At 41.7% G+C, this 20,439-nt stretch overlaps 1 protein-coding gene across 1 annotated transcript in view; it reads right to left on the bottom strand.

The window, feature by feature from the left end:
* Positions 1 to 20,439, bottom strand: part of LOC139746244 (uncharacterized) — a 1,225,703-nt gene that overhangs the window by 337,030 nt on the left and 868,234 nt on the right. The window contains exon 7 of the mRNA XM_071657250.1: positions 9,036 to 9,269. Coding sequence (XP_071513351.1) covers positions 9,036 to 9,269 — 234 coding nt within the window. The remainder of the gene's footprint in view (positions 1 to 9,035; positions 9,270 to 20,439) is intronic.

The following is a 20,439-nucleotide window of genomic DNA, read 5'->3' as shown; positions in this document are numbered from 1 at the left end:
CTCCTTCCAGAACATCTTTTCATTCTCCCTAAAATTCAATGATACTCTCTCACCCTAACTCTCATTTGCCCTCTTTTTCACCTCTTGCACTTTTCTCTTGACCTCCTTCCTGTTTCTTTTATACATCTCCCACTCATTTGCGTTATTTCCCTGCAAAAATCGTTGAAATGACTCCCTCTTCTCTTTCACTAATAATCTTACTTCTCCATCCCACCACTCACTACCCTTTCTAATATGCCCACCTCCCACGCTTCTCATGCTACAAGCATCTTTTTCGCAATCCATTACTGATTCCCTAAATACATCCCATTCCTTCCCCCACTCCCTTTAGGTCCTTAGTTCTCACCTTTTTCCATTGTGTACTCAGTCTCTCCTCGTACTACCTCACGCAAGTCTTCTTCCAAGGCTCACTTACTCTCACCACTCTTTTCACCCCAACATTCTCTCTTTTCTTCTAAAAACCTCTACAAATCCTCACCTTCGCCTCCACAAGATAACGATCAGACATCTCTCCAGTTGCACCTCTCAGCACATTAACATCCAAAAGTCTCTCTTTTCGCGCGCCTATGAATTAACACGTCGTCCAATAACCTTCTCTGGCCATCTCTTCTACTTACATACGTATACTTATAAGACAGGTATTCCCAATCAACAGTCCTTTTTCAGCAAATAAATCTACAAGCTCTTCACCATTTCCATTTACAACACTGAACACCCCATGTACATCAATTACTCCTTCAACCTCCACATTACTCACCTTTGCATTCAAATCACCCATCACTATAACCCGGTCGAGTGCATCAAAACTACTAACACACTCATTCAGCTCCTCCGAAAACACTTGCCTCTCATGATCTTTCTTCTCATCCCTAGGTGCATATGCACCAATAATGACCCATCTATCTCTATTAACTTTCACTTTCACCCATATCAATCTAGAGTTTACTTTCTTACACTGTATCACATACTTCCACCACTCCTGTTTCAGGAGTAGTGCTACCCCTTCCCTTGTTCTTGTCCTCTCACTAACCCCTGACTTTACTTCCCCTTTTCCCTTGAGCTTCGTTTCACTCAGAGCCAAAGTATCCAGGTTCCTTTCCTAAAACATACTACCTATCCCTCCATTTTTCTTATCTTGATTACATCCACACACATTTAGACTCCCTAACCTGAGCCTTCGAGGAGAATGAGCACTCCCCGCGTCACTTCTTTTGTTTCCCCTTCTATAAAGTTAAAATACAAGGAGGGGAGGATATAAATATATATATATATATATATATATATATATATATATATATATATATATATATATATATATATATATATATATAAATATATATTTTTTTTCTTGCTTTGTCGCTGTCTCCCGCGTTTGCGAGGTAGCGCAAGGAAACAGACGAAAGAAATGGCCCAACCCACCCCCATACACATGTATACATACGTCCACACACGCAAATATACATACCGACACAGCTTTCCATGGTTTACCCCAGACGCTTCACATGCCCTGATTCAATCCACTAACAGCACGTCAACCCCGGTATACCACATCGATCCAATTCACTCTATTCCTTGCCCTCCTTTCACACTCCTGCATGTTCAGGCCCCGATCAGACAAAATCTTTTTCACTCCATCTTTCCACCTCCAATTTGGTCTCCCACTTCTCCTCGTTCCCTCCAACTCCGACACATATATCCTCTTGGTCATTCTTTCCTCACTCATTCTCTCCATGTGCCCAAACCATTTCAAAACACCCCCTTCTGCTCTCTCAACCACGCTCTTTTTATTTCCACACCTCTCTCTTACCCTTACGTTACTTACTCGATCAAAACACCTCACACCACACATTGTCCTCAAACATCTCATTTCCAGCACATCCATCCTCCTGTGCACAACTCTATCCATAGCCCACGCCTCGCAACCATACAACGTTGTTGGAACCACTATTCCTTCAAACATACCCATTTTTGCTTTCCGAGATAATGTTCTCGACTTCCACACATTCTTCAAGGCTCCCAGAATTTTCGCCCCCTCCCTCACCCTATGATCCACTTCCGTTTCCATGGTTCCATCCGCTGCCAGATCAACTCCCAGATATCGAAAGCACTTTACTTCCTCCAGTTTTTCTCCATTCAAACCTACCTCCCAATTGACTTGACCCTCAACTCTACTGTACCTAATAACCTTGCTCTTATTCACATTTACTCTTAACTTTCTTCTTTCACACACTTTACCAAACTCAGTCACCAGCTTCTGCAGTTTCTCACATGAATCAGCCACCAGCGCTGTATCATCAGCGAACAACAACTGACTCACTTCCCATACTCTCTCATCCACAACAGACTTCATACTTGCCCCTCTTTCCAAAACTCTTGCATTCACCTCCCTAACAACCCCATCCATAAACAAATTAAACAACCATGGAGACATCACACACCCCTGCCGCAAACCTACATTCACTGAGAACCAATCACTTTCCTCTCTTCCTATATATATATATATATATATATATATATATATATATATATATATATATATGCCTGGGGATAGGGGAGAAAGAATACTTCCCACGTATTCCCTGCGTGTCGTAGAAGGCGACTAAAAGGGGAGGAAGCGGGGGGCTGGAAATCCTCCCCTCTCACTTTTTTTTTTAATTTTCCAAAAGAGGGAACAGAGAAGGGGCCCAGGTGAGGATATTCCCTCAAGGGCCCAGTCCTCTGTTCTCAACGCTACCTCGCTAATGCGGGAAATGGCGAATAGTATGAAAGAAAGAAAGAATATATATATATATATATATATATATATATATATATATATATATATATATATATATATATATATATATATATATATATATATATATATATATTTATATATATATATTTTTTCTTTTTCTTTCAAACTATTCGCCATTTCCCGCGTTAGTGAGGTAGCGATAAGAAAAGAGGACTGGGCCTCTGAGGGAATATCCTCACCTGGCCCCCTTCTCCGTTCCTTCTTTTGGAAAAAAAGAAAATAAAATTGAATGTAAAGGTAAGTAATGTGGCAGTTGAGGGAATAATTGGTATACATGAGGTGTTCAGTGTTGTATAAGGGAATGGTGAAGAGCTTGTAGATTTATGTGCTGAAAAAGGACCGGTGATTGGGATTACCTGGTTTAAAAAGCGAGATATACATAGGTATACGTATGTATACGCCAGAGAGCGTTATTGGATTACGTGTTCATTGACAGGCGCGCAAAAGAGAGACTTTTAGATGTTAATGTGCTAAGAGGTGCAACTGGAGGGAGTTCTGATCATTATCTTGTAGAGGCTAAGGTGAAGATTTGAATGTGCTTTCAGAAAAGAGGAGAGAATGTTGGGGTGAAGAGGGTGGTGAGAATAAGTGAGCTTGGGAAGGAGACTTGTGTGAGGAAGTACCAGGAGAAACTGAGTATAGAATTGAAAACGGTAAGAACAAAGGAGGTAAGGGGAGTGGGGGAGGAATGGGATGTATTTAGGGAAGCAGTGATGGCTTGCGTAAAAGATGCTTGTGGCATGAGAAGCGTGGGAGGTGGGTTGATTAGAAAGGATAGTGAGTTGTGGGATGAAGAGGTAAGATTATTAGTGAAAGAGAAGAGAGAGGCTTTCGGACAATTTTTGCAGGGAAAAAATTCAAATGAGCGGGAGACGTATAAAAGAAAGAAACAGGAGGTCAAGAGAAAGGTGCAAGCGGTGAAAAAGAGGGCAAATGAGAGTTGGGGTGAGAGAGTATCATTAAATTTTAGTGAGAATAAAAAGATGTTATGGAATTAGGTAAATAAAGTGCGTAAGTCAAGGGAGCAAATGGTAACTTCAGTGAAGTGGGCTAATGGGGAAGTGATAACAAGTAGTGGTGATGTGAGAAGGAGATGGAGTTAGTATTTTGAAGGTTTGTTGAATGTGTTTGATGATAGAGTGGCAGGTATAGGGTGTTTTGGTCGAGGTGGTGTGCAAAGTAAGAGGGTTAGGGAAAATGATTTGGTAATCAGAGAAGAGGTAGTAAAAGCTTTGCGGTAGATGAAAGCCGGCAAGGCAGCAGGTTTGGATGGTATTGTAGTGGAATTTATTTAAAAAAGGGGTTGACTGTATTGTTGATTGGTTGATAAGGTTAATCAATGTATGTATGATTCATGGTGAGGTGCCTGAGGATTGGCGGAATGCGTGGAAAGTGCCATTGTACAAAGGCAAATGGGATAAGAGTGAGTGCTCAAATTACAGATGTATAAATTTGTTGAGTATTCCTGGCAAATTATATGGGAGGGTATTGATTGAGAGGGTGAAGGCATGTACAGAGCATCAGATTGGGGAGAGCAGTGTGGTTTCAGAAGTGGTAGAGGATGTGTGGATTAGGTGTTTGCTTTGAAGAATGTATGTGAGAAATACTTAGAAAGCAAATGGATTTGTTTGTAGCATTTATGGATCATGAGAAGGCATATGATATAGTTGATAGAGATGCTCTGTGGAAGGTATTAAGAGTATATGGTGTGGGAGGCAAGTTGTTAGAAGCAGTGAGAAGTTTTTATCGAGGAGGTAAGGCATGTGTACGTGCAGGAAAGGAGGAAAGTGATTGGTTCTCAGTGAAAGTAGGTTTGCGGCATGGGGGTGTGATGTCTCCATGGTTGTTTAATTTGTTTATGTATGGGATTGCTAGAGAGGTGAATGCAAGAGTTTTGGAAAGAGGGGCAAGTATGCAGTCTGTTGGGGATGAGAGAGCTTGGGAAGTGAGCAGTTGTTGTTCGCTGATGTTACAGCGCTGGTGGCTGATTCATGTGAGAAACTGCAGAAGCTGGTGACTGAGTTTGGTAAAGTGTGTGAAAGTAGAAAGTTAAGAGTAAATGTGAATAATAGCAAGGTTATTAGGTACAGTAGGGTTGAGGGTCAAGTCAATTGGAGGTAGGTTTAAATGGAAAAAAAACTGGAGGAAGTAAAGTGTTTTAGAAATCTGGGAGTGGATCTGGCAGCGGATGGAACCATGGAAGCGGAAGTGAATCCTAGGTAGGAGAGGGGGCGAAATTCTTGGGAGCCTTGAAAAATGTGTGGTAGTCGAGAGCATTATCTCCGAAAGCAAAAATGGGTATGTTTTAAGGAATAGTGTTTCCAACAATGTTGTATGGTTGCTAGTCGTGGGCTATGGACAGAGATGTGCGGAGGAGGGTGGATGTGCTGAAAATGAGATGCTTGAGGACAATATGTTGTGTGAGGTGGTTTGATCGAGTAAGTAATGTAAGGGTAAGAGAGATGTGTAGAAATAAAAATGAGCGTGGTTGAGAGAGCAGAAGAGGGTGTTTTGAAATGGTTTGGTCACATGGAGAAAGATTGACCAAGAACATATATGTGTCGGAGGTGGAGGGAACGAGAAGTGGGAGACCAAATTGGAGGTGGAAAGATGGTGTGAAAAAGATTTTGAGTGATCGGGGCCTGAACATTCAGGAGGCTGAAATGCGGGCAAGGAATAGAGTGAATTGGATCGATATGGTATACCGGGGTCGACGTGCTGTCAATGGAGTGAATGAGGGCAAGTGAAGCGTCTGGGGTAAACCATGGAAAGTTCTGTGGGGCCTGGATGTGGAAAGGGAGCTCTCGTTTCGGGCATTATTGCATGACAGCTAGAGACTGAGTGTGAATGAATGGGGCCTTGTTGTCTTTTCCTAGCGCTACCTCGCACACATGAGGGGGGAGGGGGATGGTATTCCATGTGTCGCGAGGTGGCGATGGGAATGAATAAAGGCAGACAGTGTGAACTATGTGCATGTGCATATATGTATGTGTCTGTGTGTGTATATATATGTGTACATTGAGTTGTATGGGCATGTATATTTGCGTGTGTGGACGTGTATGTATATACATGGGTATGTGGTGGGTTGGGCCATTTCTTTCGTCTGTTTCCTTCCGCTACCTCGCAAATGCGGGAGACAGCGACAAAGCAAAATGAAATACAAGAAAATCATATATAATAAATATATATATATATATATATATATATATATATATATATATATATATATATATATATATATATATATATATATATATATATATATATATATTATATATATAATATAATATATAGAAGAAGAAAGTTAAGAGTAAATGTGAATAAGAGCAAGTATATTAGGTACAGCAGGGTTGAGGGTCAAGTCAATTGGGAGGTGAGTTTGAATGGAAGAAAAACTGGAGAAGTGAAGTGTTTTAGATATCTGGGAGTGGATCTGGCAGCGGATGGAACCATGGAAGCGGAAGTGGATCATAGGGTGGGGGAGGGGGCGAAATTCTGGGGGCCTTGAAGAATGTGTGGAAGTCGAGAACATTATCTCGGAAAGCAAAAATGGTATGTTTGAAGGAATAGTGGTTCCAACAATGTTGTATGTTGCGAGGCGTGGGCTATGGATAGAGTTGTGCGCAGGAGGATGATGTGCTGGAAATGAGATGTTTGAGGACAATGTGTGGTGTGAGGTGGTTTGATTGAGTGAGTAACGTAAGGGTAAGAGAGATGTGTGGAATAAAAAGAGCGTGGTTGAGAGAGCAGAGAGGGTGTTTTGAAGTGGTTTGGGCACATGGAGAAATGAGTGAGGAAAGATTGACCAAGAGATATATGTGTCGGAGGTGGAGGGAACGAGGAGAAGAGGGAGACCAAATTGGAGGTGGAAAGATGGAGTGAAAAAGATTTTGTGTGATCGGGGCCTGAACATGCAGGAAGGTGAAAGGAGGGCAAGGAATAGAGGAATTGGAGCGATGTGGTATACCGGGTTGACGTGCTGTCAGTGGATTGAATCAAGGCATGTGAAGCGTCTGGGGTAAACCATGGAAAGCTGTGTAGGTATGTATATTTGCGTGTGTGACGTATGTTTATACATGTGTATGGGGGGGGCATTTCTTTCGTCTGTTTCCTTGCGCTACCTCGCAAACGCGGAGACAGCGACAAAGTATAAAATAAAAAAAAAAAAAAATATATATATATATACTATAAATCTATAAACTATATAATATATCTATATATATATAATATATATATATATCAATATATATCTATATATATATATATCTATCTATATATAAAAGCTTTCTAACGGCTACAGCCGAAAGCTGTGCTATCTCCGTTGGTAGGGGAACACAGAAACATCAATGAAGTCATATACTTCTATGACAATATTGTCCTCACACGCAGCCTTTATGGAGAAGCTAGATAGCATCACACGGATCCCGCTGTGCAGATGGGAAACATGGGTTCGAATCCTTAGCGCAAAATTCGACCCACAGTTAATCTCAGATGTTCTTATTTCTTTCCGGGCTGGTCAATAAACGGGTACTTGGCTTAGGCTGGGGTGCGTGTATTTGGTCTTTTCGTAACACACATACAGTGCGCGCACTTAGAATTATGTGACCAAAAACATGCGCGCGATCATAAGTACATGAATAAACATATAGAGATAAAGACAACATTTTCTTAACGTACCATTCTCTCTGTTGCTGTTATTACCCGAGTCTCTCTGGTCTGGTCGATCTCCATAACTTCCCCAACTTGGGCGATAGCTTCTCCGAAGAACGGAAATCTCTGTGGAATTCACTCAGAACTTATTTCGAGAAAAATACAGATCATCTTCATTTATCTTAAACTCTGATAATTCATCATCTCAACACAGGAAAAATAAGGGCAAGTTGTTGGTTCGAAGGTGAAATTAATGTTTATTAACGAATCCTCGTCTTCAAATCAGTCGACGCCTGGTAATTTATTACTCAAGTCTCAGCTTGCATGGGACAGTTTTCTTTAATAAGGAAATCAATGTCTCTAGTAAAGAAAATGGGGCTATACTAGTTGAGTCCTTTACAAGCGGTTTGTGGGATAATCTCTTGCACTAATTAAACGTCCGGTATTTTTTTTCTTTTTTTCCCTGCTACCGGTATAGCTGCCAGGCCATCGTCACTGAGCCCGTCGTCATCTGTCACTTCTCGTTAATCTTCGGCATCTTGCACTATTAACAATGAAAAGATAGATAAATATACAGGCGAAGGTGTTATAGCTTCCTCGGGTTGGTGGATGTACCTTGACGCTGAGAGCCACATTGTCCTAGGCAGAGACGATAGGCCTCAAGCCCACACAACCAACCCAACAGCCGATGAGAAAGAAAACTACACTGTTGACACCACTGATCAAATACCACTGATCACCAGTTCTTTGATATGGTCGTATGCAGTAGTCTGTGCTTACTCGCAAGTTGGAAATCCGATGCTTAATGATTATGAATAAATTAGGAAGTGGTAGAATGTTTCAATTACTAGCTTATTTCAGAGTACTTAACGTCGAGAGATAAATATATGGAATCTTTCGACCGATGGATAGAGGATAAAGTGACACGAAATGACTAGACAAGGGTAGATGTCTCATCTACTTGCGTGCGGGATATTAATCCTTAAATTGCTCTGGCTAAAAGGCTGTTAAAGAATAGGATTTATAGTCTTACCTCACAGACTCTATTAGAGAAAGCTGGAAAGGTCTACTAACCTGGAATCGTACAGTAACTGTTAAGTTTTTCGTTACATCTATTCTGTAAAAATCGATTCTCCTTTTATAGATAGATAGATGAGAGAGAGAGAGAGAGAGAGAGAGAGAGAGAGAGAGAGAGAGAGAGAGAGTTCTAGCCAGTTCGCATGCTCACTCTTGACTCTTGGCCAGCTGGCAGGTCCCATCATGACCACTAGGCCAGCTGGCAGACCTCACAAGGACCCATGACCAGGTGGCATACCTCATTACGAACCTCAGCCAGCTGGCATACCTCATTACGAGCCTTAGCCAGCTGACATACCTCATTACGTACCTTAGCCAGCTGGCAGGCCTCATCATGACGCCTAGCTAGCTAGCAGGGCTCATGAGACTCCCTGTCAGCTGGTACACTATTTCATGACTCTTGGCCAGTTGGTAGGCCCCACTGTAACCCCTGGCCAATTGGCAGGCCTTACTATGACCCCTGGCCAGGTGGCAGACCCCACTACGACCCCTGGCCAGCTGCCAGACTCACCCTTGAGGCCGCCGCCGTCCGTGGCCACCACCTGGATGTGGTACTCGGGCGTTGTCTCGCGGTCGAGGCAGCAGACGGCGGTGCGGACGAGGCCGGTCTCGGGGTTGACGGCGAAGATGGCCTGGCCGGAGCGCTCGTCTACCACATTCTTCTCGATGGAGTAGGTGAGGTGGGCGTTGGTGCCCTCTTGCTGGTCGTCCGCGTCCCACGCCCACACCACGCCCGCCGACAGATCTGCCGGGGAGGAGCAAGAGGAGGTCATTACTGCAGGGAAACTCCCCAAATTATAGCTGAAAGGAAAATGACTGTCAAAAAGCAATAACAAAAATCGAGTAAATCGTTCACCTCTAAGCAATCTGAATTTCAGGATTACGTGCGAATGTCAATTACAGTAAGTAGCCAATATAAGATACGTCGAGTATGCATACTGTCGATCATCATTTGTAACGCAAACGAATGTCTGTCAAGACATGAACTGACAACAAACAATTACTTAGGAGTCAAACAGGCAAGCTATATATACATATTTAGATCTGGAACACCTTTCGAATGTCTTGAGTGGATGTCACAGTCAGGTATCGCTTAAGGGAATGAGTCTGGCCTCTTCTGGGGCATTGGTGGCAAATCCAGGATATGTAGATTTACAGTGCGAAGGCAGACTCAAAGGCGCCGGTGCCATTAACGATGATATGTCTACCATCCCACAAAACAGCACCATTTCTTTTTACCAATACTCATCACGGTAAAGCAAATAGAAGCTAAAACTCTTTAAGCTTTATCGTACCCTATGCTTTGTGCGACTTTTTTTCTTTACACGTCTCCTTCCCTAACCGTGTCTTTTCCTCCTCCTTCCATCGTCTCTTTCAGATTAAGAGTAAGGAATTGTTGATTTTCAGAGTCATGCAGTTCAGGCAACACCACACAGGTTCAGTGTATGGTGTCTGACATCAACTCACCATTCACATAGTTGCTCCAGTAAAGTGCAGAAATCAAATATTTTGAATAGACATATAAAACAACATCATTAAAAGAAAAACGAATACACATCGTATGAAAAGAATACAGTACTGATAAAGGATGTATATCATTAATAGAGATGTTTTCGTAACTTGGCCTCGTACCTTGTAAAATTGAATCTCTTGAATACTAAGTCACAATCTTTGGTGCCTTTGATAACACAGTTCTTTAGTTCATTATATGTTATCTTCACATGGCCATCATTGAGGGGGGAAAAAAGTCTCAAATCAGCTTCGTTTAAGTATGTCAGGAAAAGCCGTGAAGGCGCTGGATCGACATATTTTCTGTTACATTTCAAGTCACAGCTCAATCAAAGACATTTTCTCGTTGTATCAATCTTAAGGTTTCAAAAGCTAAGGGCAATCCATCAACATTCATACTTCAATAATCTTTCCGCTTAAATTATGTCTACACCGACGATTTTCTTTTATAGCATGGCAGGGGAAACCTTGAATAATCTCTAACATTTACATGTGTTAAAAATTTAATCCCAAGTGGTTCAACCCTTTTGGTGGTGTGGGCTCTTAGCAAAGGCCACGGGCCACAACGTTTATGCGGTACTTTCAACGTTTTGCGCACTCTATCATTTTCATACTCAGGTAAGTTTGAACCAATTTGGTTTTTATCTGGGTGAAACTACAGGGTTTAGGGATTAACCATCAACCATAACCTCAGTGTGAGAATACAGGGTAAATTATTTAACATCAACCAGATACGTCTATATCAGACCAAAGGATAAGGGATTAATCATCAACCAGACACCTCGAAATGAACATCGATGCTGCTCATCGAGTCCAATACGTCAAGTGTCGAGAAAGTCGGTCTCCATCTATATCCATAGTCTTTCATTTCAAGAGGAAATAGATAAATTCGTGCTTCCCAAACTTGAGAGCGCAGAGTTTCGCGGGTTCAGGAAGCAGTGAGCTGGTGTATATTCCAGAAACGATCAAGAAGCCCATTCTTCTCTGACAGGAGAAATAGTTCAGACTATACAGTAGCTCACGCCGCTGCAGTTGAAGTTCTTTTGGTTCTTATTCGACTACGCTTTCTATTCGGTTGTTGAACTGCCCAAGGTTAGGCCTCATTGAATCCGGGTTCGCAAATCTCTCTTCAAACTCGGCAGGAATATACTTATTGCCTTCTGTGAAGCTCGAATAGTCTGCACTGCGCTACCTTCTTCTGTCAACAGTTTACAAGTGTTGTATTTGGCTGTTCTTTCTGAAACACGCATAAAAACCTACAAATAAAAGCGAAAGTGTTTGTATGGGTCCTACAAGCCGGGAGGCATTCCGCTGCTTGCCTCTGTAAACTGGAGTGAGGTGTATTCAGCAATCACGTTTGTTGTGAACACCATGTAGAGAAGGAACTTTACCCCACAGTGTCGAATGTTATTTTCACTTTCATTATGAAGGAAAAGACCTTCTCTGCCTTGTAGTGTTAAAACCACTTCCCTGCTCTCGGCCACCTGACTTGCTAGTGTTGTTGTGGCACGTCATTACATACTACATTAATTCTTTTTTACACCACATACTATACTGACAATCCTGCCTGCGACACTGCAAATTTATGCATAAAATCACGTTGATGCAAGTCACTGGTGTTGTATGTACCATTAGACACAACGAGGAACCCTACAGAGAAATATTCTGTAATTGCATGGATGACTACCAACTTTTGGCAGAATTTAATGACATCTACACGATAGTAAAAGGCTTTGCATTTCTGGAGACGACGTCTCCATTTCTTTCACTGCTTCTTAGTATCACTTTCTGAGACAGTAAATACCTCCAAAGTTTCTAGCTACTTTTTTTCATCCTCAGTTAAAGGCGCCATCCTGACTAAGGTATTCTACAACTCTGTGTATGAATAATCATTTCACTACCTTTCATTTGCTCGTGTGGCACAACCAAGCATGTACTTTAACCCATCATAGGTTGGGTAAAGTCTTCTGAAACTTGTTTTTATCTTAAGTCCTTCGGCAAATCAGAGAGCGATTCTCTCTTTACTGTTAGTTCTCATCGTATGAAGAGATTCCTTCAGACTTAAAACGGGGAAAAAATCGCGCGCGTGCGTGTCTCTGTGTGTGATTACCATAAGTACCCCTTCAAAAAGGGAGTGCGCACAATATACTACACATCAGTATTTCCGTCCCCTACGCTACCACTGCCTGTGTGGTGCTACCGTGATGGCGGCTCAATTATCGTACAGTGATGCAATGTTCTGAAAGCTTGGTCAATATTGTACATCGCACACCCGCCCATTTCCTCCCCTCTTCCTCCCTCTATATTGTCGCCTGTATTTGAACCACGCCGGTGAAATTCACTCTTTTTGACAGCGTTCTCTTTTTTTCGGCAGAGGATTTGGAAAGGTCTTTTCTAGGTGTCTCCATGGAACACAATTGGCCCGCGGCCTGCTGTAGGACGATGCCTTTACCATACTATCGTAATGAAGAGGAACTGTTTTCGGTTTCCTTCCTTCCTACCACTAACGACGCTCTCGCACAACAGATCAAACGTCAGTTTGTTGTATTTGAGCTTGAAATCATCTGCAGTACAGTCTAAACCATTAGCATACAGTGAGTAATACACGTCACCAAGTGGGAAATTAGACGAACATGATGAGCTGGACTTAGCTGAGTTTTGTGGAAAGCTTTACCATCTTGGATACTAAGGTTAATAAGGGTGGAATAAATGATATCATTATAGCGTTTAGACAGCTTTATACTACAAGAATAAGTCTGTTCTGATTAGTAAGTTTTTGCATGTCAGAGACTTTTATTAATATTTGTAAAGTAGAGCAGCCTGGACACACTACCTTGTAGTGTTCATTAGTAAACTTGCGTTTCTCACTAAGACAAGCACCGAAACCACAGCCTCTGTTCACAACCAGGCCAAACAAACCTTTCCTTTGTTTCCTTTGACAGTTTCACATGCCTTGGTTTGATCTGCTGACAGCACGTCGCCCCCTGTATACCAGATCGTTCATATTCACTCTTTCCCGCCCATGCTTTTCACCATCCTGTATTCAAGCCTCGAGTACTTTTCCCTCCCATGGAATATATCGACAACCAATAGACTCAGAAATACACAAGATATCTTGTTACGTGCTATTCCATGAAATAAGACACTCAATGAGTCAAACAGCAACAACCGTATCAATCCGCCAATGAATTCCATCTACCCAGCGAATTCTGAAGAATGATGGCCTACCCCCTGTCCTGCCATGAGTTGCTGGGGTACTAGTAATGCATAAGTTACTCCTCCACCCAATAGAAATGTGCACAGCGTGTAGGTCTGCATGACTCCCGCGACTGTTAACATAGCCCCAAACGCATCTAATCTTTGCCGGAATCAACCCTATGACTGGTTCTTAGCAGCGCCCAACGTGTTATGTGAAAGGAGTTTGCATGTGGCATGCATGTACCAAACAGGAACTTGGCACCTCAACCTCAAAGCAACTCTGCAACTTCTTTCCTGAAAAACCTTGTGCAACTCAGCTCTAGAACAAACCTTCACATCAGCTCCAAAACAACCCTGTATTTCACCTCCACAGCAGCCCCGCACCTCAGCTCCATAGCAACCCTGTATTTCGCCTCCAGATCAACCCTGCGCCTCAGCTCCATAACAACTTTTTCAGTTATCTCCCCACTTTACCAATGATTGTTTTAGTTATCCACAAAACATATATAAGAGACAAGAGAAAGTGACAGGAAGCAATTGTATACAATTTGGAAAGTCTATCTCACTCACAGAATGATCATAGAGAAAGGATGTGATACAAAGCTGTTGGGCAAATTTATAGTGTAATCTGTACACATCTCAGTCATTTAAAGTACTTATGTTATATGAATGAGGCCAATATATTTGCCAAAGAGTTCTTAAGTAAGGCAAGATAAAGAGATATCAATGTATGAAGTATATATAGTATCACTTATGTTACGAGAGAGCCATGTTTATTTTTGCTATTATGAATATATCTTTATAGATTTTTATCAGTGTTTGGTATTTGAGAAGCGTAAAAAGAATCAAAAGTAGGTATACGATTACGGACATCAGCTGTCAGGAGATGTTAGCTAGATGGTAAGGGAATCTGTGTCTAGCCCATATCTCTCTGTTAACAGAAGTCATTATTTCATAGTTATCTGTGTTAATGGGCCTATGGGCTGATTATACACCCTTTAATGTAAGGGGTGGAGGCAGTACGTAACATAATCCTGCACCTTATCTCCAGTATGACCCTGCACCTCAGAGAAACTCAAGCCTAAGCTATTCTTCACACGCCCATAGCATATGCCACAAGGCCGGTCCAAACGGCGTTTCATATTTTGGCTGAAATAAAGGACAACGGTCAACCAAACACCCGGGCCACTGTAGGCGCAACAAAATCATAATGATAACTGTCAAGTATGCTCAATATCAGCTACTCTTGACGTGCTGGAAACAACTGTTGTTCCCTATCACAGTGAACCAGACGCTGATGGCTACCCGTAATGAACACAGAAATGACACGGCTGTCAATACATCTTATGTACGATCACTTGAAATATACATTTTCTCAATGTAATTCTTGCACGTTTAATGGGGCAGCTTAATCCACCTCTAGGCGGCCAGTAGGCCCTACAGTGGTGATTTTTATTTATAGCTTGGCAGGGGAAACCTCGGATGTTCCATAACATATACCTATGTTCAAAATGTAAGCCAGGTGGTTCAACCATTTCGGTGGTGTGGGTCATAAACGTGCTCTTAGCACAAGCCACGGCCCACATGGTTTAATATGAACATATCAACGCAGAACTGTAGTTCAATGATTTTTACACCTAGATAGATTTCAATCAGTTTGGATTTTATCTCTGTGAGACTACAGGGTACGGGATCTGTCATCAACCAGAGATGCTCATCATGAGAACATAGGATTCATCTCAACAAGAGACTTCTGTGTGAGAATACAGTGAAAGGGATAGATCATCACCCAGGGCCCTCCATGTGATGCCTACTGTGGGACACAAAATCCAGTGCTAAGTTTAATCACCAGTAAGTTGACCATTGTTCTAAGAACTACTTACCTCACCTATGGTGTCGACATTATGTAATGAAGTAAGATTATTAGTGAAAGAGAAGAGAGAGGCATTTGGACGATTTTTGTAGGAAAATAATGCATATGACTGGGAGATGTATAAAAGAAAGAGGCAGGAGGTCAAGAGAAAGGTGCAAGAGGCGAAAAAAAGGGCAGATGAGAGTTGGGGTGAGAGAGTATCATTAAATCTTAGGGAGAATAAAAAGATGTTTTGGAAGGAGGTAAATAAAGTGCGTAAGCAAAGGAACACATGGGAACATCAGTGAAGGGGGTTAATGGGGAGGTGATAACAAGTAGTGGTGATGTGAGGAGATGGAGTGAGTATTTTGAAGGTTTGTTGAATGTGTTTGATGATAGACTGGCAGATACAGGGTGTTTTGGTTGTGTGCAAAGTGAGAGGGTTAGGGAGAATTATTTAGCAAACAGAGAAGAGGTAGTAAAAGCTTTGCGGAAGATGAAAGCCGGCAAGGCAGCGGGTTTGGATGGTATTGCAGTGGAGTTTATTAAAAAAAACTGTATTGTTGACTGGTTGGTAAGGTTATCTAATGTATGTATGACTCATGGTGAGGTTCCTGAGGACTGGCGGAATGCTTGCATAGTGCCATTGTACAAAGGCAAAGGGGATAAGAGTGGATGCTCAAATTACAGAGTTATAAGTATGTTGAGTATTCCTAGTAGATTATATGGGAGGCTATTGATTGAGAGGGTGAAGGCTTGTACAGAGCATCAGATTGGGGAGGAGCAATGTGGTGTCAGAAGTGGTTGAGGATGTGTGGATCAGGTGTTTGCTTTGAAGAATGTATGTGAGACATACTTAGAAAAGCAAATGGATTTGTATGTAGCATTTATGGATCTGGAGAAGGCATATGATAGAGTTAATAGAGATGCTCTGTGGAAGGTATTAAGAATATATGATGTGGGAGGTAAGTTGTTAGAAACAGTGAAAAGTTTTTATCGAGGATGTAAGGCATGTGTACGTGTAGGAAGAGAGGAAAGTGATTGGTTCTCAGTGAGTGTTGGTTTTGCGGCAGGGGTGCGTGATGTCTCCATGGTTGGTTAATTGTTTATAGATGGGGTTGTTAGGGAGGTGAATGCAAGAGTTTTGGAAAGAGGGGCAAGTATGCAGTCTGTTGTGGATGAGAGAGCTTGGGAAGTGAGTCAGTTGTTGTTCGCTGATGATACAGCACTGGTGGCTGATTCATGTGAGAAACTGCAGAAGCTGGTGATTGAGTTTGGTAAAGTGTGTGAAAGAAGAAAGCTGAGAGTAAATGTGAATAAGAGTAAGGTTATTAGGTACAGTAGGGTTGAGGGACAAGTCAATTGGGAGGTATGTTTGAATGGAGAAAAACTGGAGGAAGTAAAGTGTTTTAGATATCTGGGAGTGGATTTGGCAGCGGATTGAACCATGGAAGCGGAAGTGAATCATAGGATGGGGGAGGGGGCGAAAGTTCTGGGAGCATTGAAAAATGTGTGGAATTCGAGAACGTTATCTTGGACAGTAAAAATGGATATATTTGAGGGAATAGTGGTTCCAACAATATTATATGGTTGCGAGGCGTGGGCTATAGATAGAGTTGTGCGGAGGAGGGTGGATGTGCTGGAAATGAGATGTTTGAGGACAATATGTGGTGTGAGGTGGTTTGATCGAGTAAGTAATGAAAGTGTAAGAAAGATGTGTGGAAATGAAAAGAGTGTGGTTGATAGAGGAGAAGAATGTGTTTTGAAATGGTTTGGTCACATGGAGATAATGAGTGAGGAAAGATTGACCAAGAGGATAAAGGTGTCAGAGGTGGAGGGAACGAGAAGTGGGAGACCAAATTGGAGATGGAAAGATGGAGTGAAAAGGATTTTAAGTGATCGGGGCCTGAACATGCAGGAGGGTGAAAGGCGTGCAAGGAATAGAGTGAATTGGAACGATGTGGTATACCGGGGTCGAGGTGCTGTCAATGGATTGAACCAGGGCATGTGAAGCGTCTGGGGTAAACCATGGAAAGTTTTGTGTTGCCTGGCTGTGGAAAGGGAGCTGTGGTTTTGATGCATTATACATGATAGGTAGAGACTGAGTGTGAACGAATGTAGCCTTTGTTGTCTTTTCCGTCACTATTATTATCATTATTATTATCATTGTTATTATTATTATTATTATTATTATTATTATTATTATTATTATTATTATTATTATTATTTCATTACTATTATTATCATCATTATCATTATTATCATTAATATCATTGTTATCATCATTATCATTATCATTATTATTATTACTATCATTGTTATCATCATTACTATTATTGTTGTTATTATCCTTGGGATAGGGAAAAACGTTTCCCACCTATTCCCCGCGTGTCGTAGGTGACCAAAGGGGGCGGAGCGGGGGGCTAGAAACCGTCCCCTCCTTTTATTTAACTTTCTAAAAGAGGAAACAGAAGTAGTCGTGCGAGGAGTGCTCATCCTTCTCGAAGGCTCAGACTGGGGTTGTCTAAATGTGTGTGAATGTAACCAAGATGAGAAAAAAGGAGAGAAAGGTAGTATGTTTGAGGAAAGGAACCTGGATGTTTTGGCTCTGAGTAAAATTAAGCTCAAGGGTAAAGGGTAATAGTGGTTTGGGAATGTCTAGGGAGTAAAGTTAGGGGTTGGTGAGAGGATAAGAGCAGAGGAAGGAGTAACGATACTTCTGAAGCAGGAGTTGTGAGAGTATGTAATTGCGTGTAAGAAAGCAAACTTTAGATTAATATGGGTAAAACAAAGTGGATGGAGAGTGGTGGGTGATTCGTTCATGTTGATATGTACCTTCATATATCTTTTCTATAACAACAACGAAGACGTGTGAAAGATTACTATTATCATTATCATTATTATTATTATCATTATTATTATTATCATTATTATTATTATCATTATCATTATTACCATTATTATTATTATTATTATTATTATTATCATTATTGTTATAATTATCATTATTATTATTATTATTATTATTATTATTATTATTATTATTATTATTATTATGATTATTTTTTTTTTTTTTGCCGCTGTCTCCCGCGTTTTAGAGGTAGCGCAAGGAAACAGACGAAAGAAATGGCCCAACCCACCCCCATACACATGTATATAAATACGTCCACACACGCAAATATACATACCTACACAGCTTTCCATGGTTTACCCCAGACGCTTCACATACCCTGATTCAATCCACTGACAGCACGTCGACCCCGGTATACCATATCGATCCAATTCACTCTATTCCTTGCCCTCCTTTCACCCTCCTGCATGTTCAGGCCCCGATCACACAAAATCTTTTTCACTCCACCTTTCAACCTCCAATTTGGTCTCCCTGTTCTCCTCGTTCCCTCTACCTCCGACACATATATCCTCTTGGTCAATCTTTCATCACTCATTCTCTTCATGTAACCGAACAATTTCAAACTACCCTCTTCTGCTCTCTCAACCACGCTCTTTTTATTTCCACACATCTCTCTTACCCTTACGTTACTTACTCGATCAAACCACCTCACACCACACATTGTCCTGAAACATCTCATTTCCAGCACATCCATCCTCCTGCGCACAACTCTATCTATAGCCCACGCATCGCAACCATACAACATTGTTGGAACCACTATTCCTTCAAACATACCCATTTTTGCTTTCCGAGATAATGTTCTCGACTTCCACACATTCTTCAAGGCTCCCAGGACTTTCGCCCCCTCCCCCACCCTATGATCCACTTCCGCTTCCATGGTTCAATCCGCTGCCAGATCCACTCCCAGATATCTAAAACACTTTACTTCCTCCAGTTTTTCTCCATTCAAACTTACCTCCCAATTGACTTGACCCTCAACCCTACTGTATCTAATTACCTTGCTCTTATTCACATTTACCTTTAACTTCCTTCCTTCACACACTTTACCAAACTCAGTCACCAGCTTCTGCAGTTTCTCACATGAATCAGCCACCAGCGCTGTATCATCAGCGAACAACAACTGACTCACTTCCCAAGCTCTCTCATCCACAAGAGACTTCATACTTGCCCCGCTTTCCAAAACTATTGCATTCACCTCCCTAACAACCCCATCCATAAACAAATTAAACAACAATGGAGACATCACACACCCCTGCTGCAAACCTATATTAACTTAGAACCAATCACTTTCCTCTCTTCCTTCACGTACACATGCCTTACATCCTCGATAGAAACTTTTCACTGCTTCTAACAACTTGCCTCCCACACCATATATTCTTAATACCTTCCACAGAGCATCTCTATCAACTCTATAATATGCCTTCTCCAGATCCATAAATGCTTTTCTAAACATCCATTTGCTTTTCTAAGTATTTCTCACATACATTCTTCAAAGCAAACACTTGATCCACACATCCTCTACCACTTCTGAAACCACACTGCTCTTCCCCAATCTGATGCTCTGTACATGCCTTCACCCTCTCAATCAATACCCTCCCATATAATTTATCAGGAATACTCAACAAACTTATACCTCTGTAATTTGAGCACTCACTCTTATCCCCTTTGCCTTTCTACAATGGCACTATGCACGCATTCCGCCAATGCTCAGGCACCTCACCATGAATCATACATACATTAAATAACCTTACCAACCAGTCAATAATACAGTCACCCCCTTTTTTAATAAATTCCACTGCAATACCATCTAAACCTGCTGCCTTGCCGGCTTTCATCTTCCGCAAAGCTTTTACTACCTCTTCTCTGTTTACCAAATCATTTTCCCTAACCCTCTCACTTTGCACACCACCTCGACCAAAACACCCTATATCTGCCACTCTATCATCAAACACATTCAACAAACCTTCAAAATACTCACTCCATCTCCTTCTCACATCACCACTACTTGTTATCACCTCCCCATTTGCGCCCTTCACTGAAGTTCCCATTTGCTCCCTTGTCTTACGCACTTTATTTACCTCCTTCCAGAACATCTTTTTATTCTACCTAACATTTAATGATACTCTCTCACCCCAACTCTCATTTGCCATCTTTTTCACCTCTTGCACCTTTCTCTTGACCTCCTGTCTCTTTCTTTTATACCTCTTCCACTCAATTGCATTTTTTCCCTGCAAAAATCGTCCAAATGCCTTTCTCTTCTCTTTCACTAATACTCTTACTTCTTCATCCCACCACTCACTACCCTTTCTAATCAACCCACCTCCCACTCTTCTCATGCCACAAGCATCTTTTGCGCAGTCCATCAGTGATTCCCTAAATACATCCCATTCCTCCCCCACTCCCCTTACTTCCATTGTTCTCACCTTTTTCCATTCTGTACTCAGT

Source organism: Panulirus ornatus, chromosome 64, assembly GCF_036320965.1.
Source record: "Panulirus ornatus isolate Po-2019 chromosome 64, ASM3632096v1, whole genome shotgun sequence".
Classification (NCBI taxonomy): domain Eukaryota; kingdom Metazoa; phylum Arthropoda; class Malacostraca; order Decapoda; family Palinuridae; genus Panulirus; species Panulirus ornatus.
Note: the sequence above shows the minus strand (reverse complement) of the source record. Positions and strands in the feature narration are given on the sequence as shown.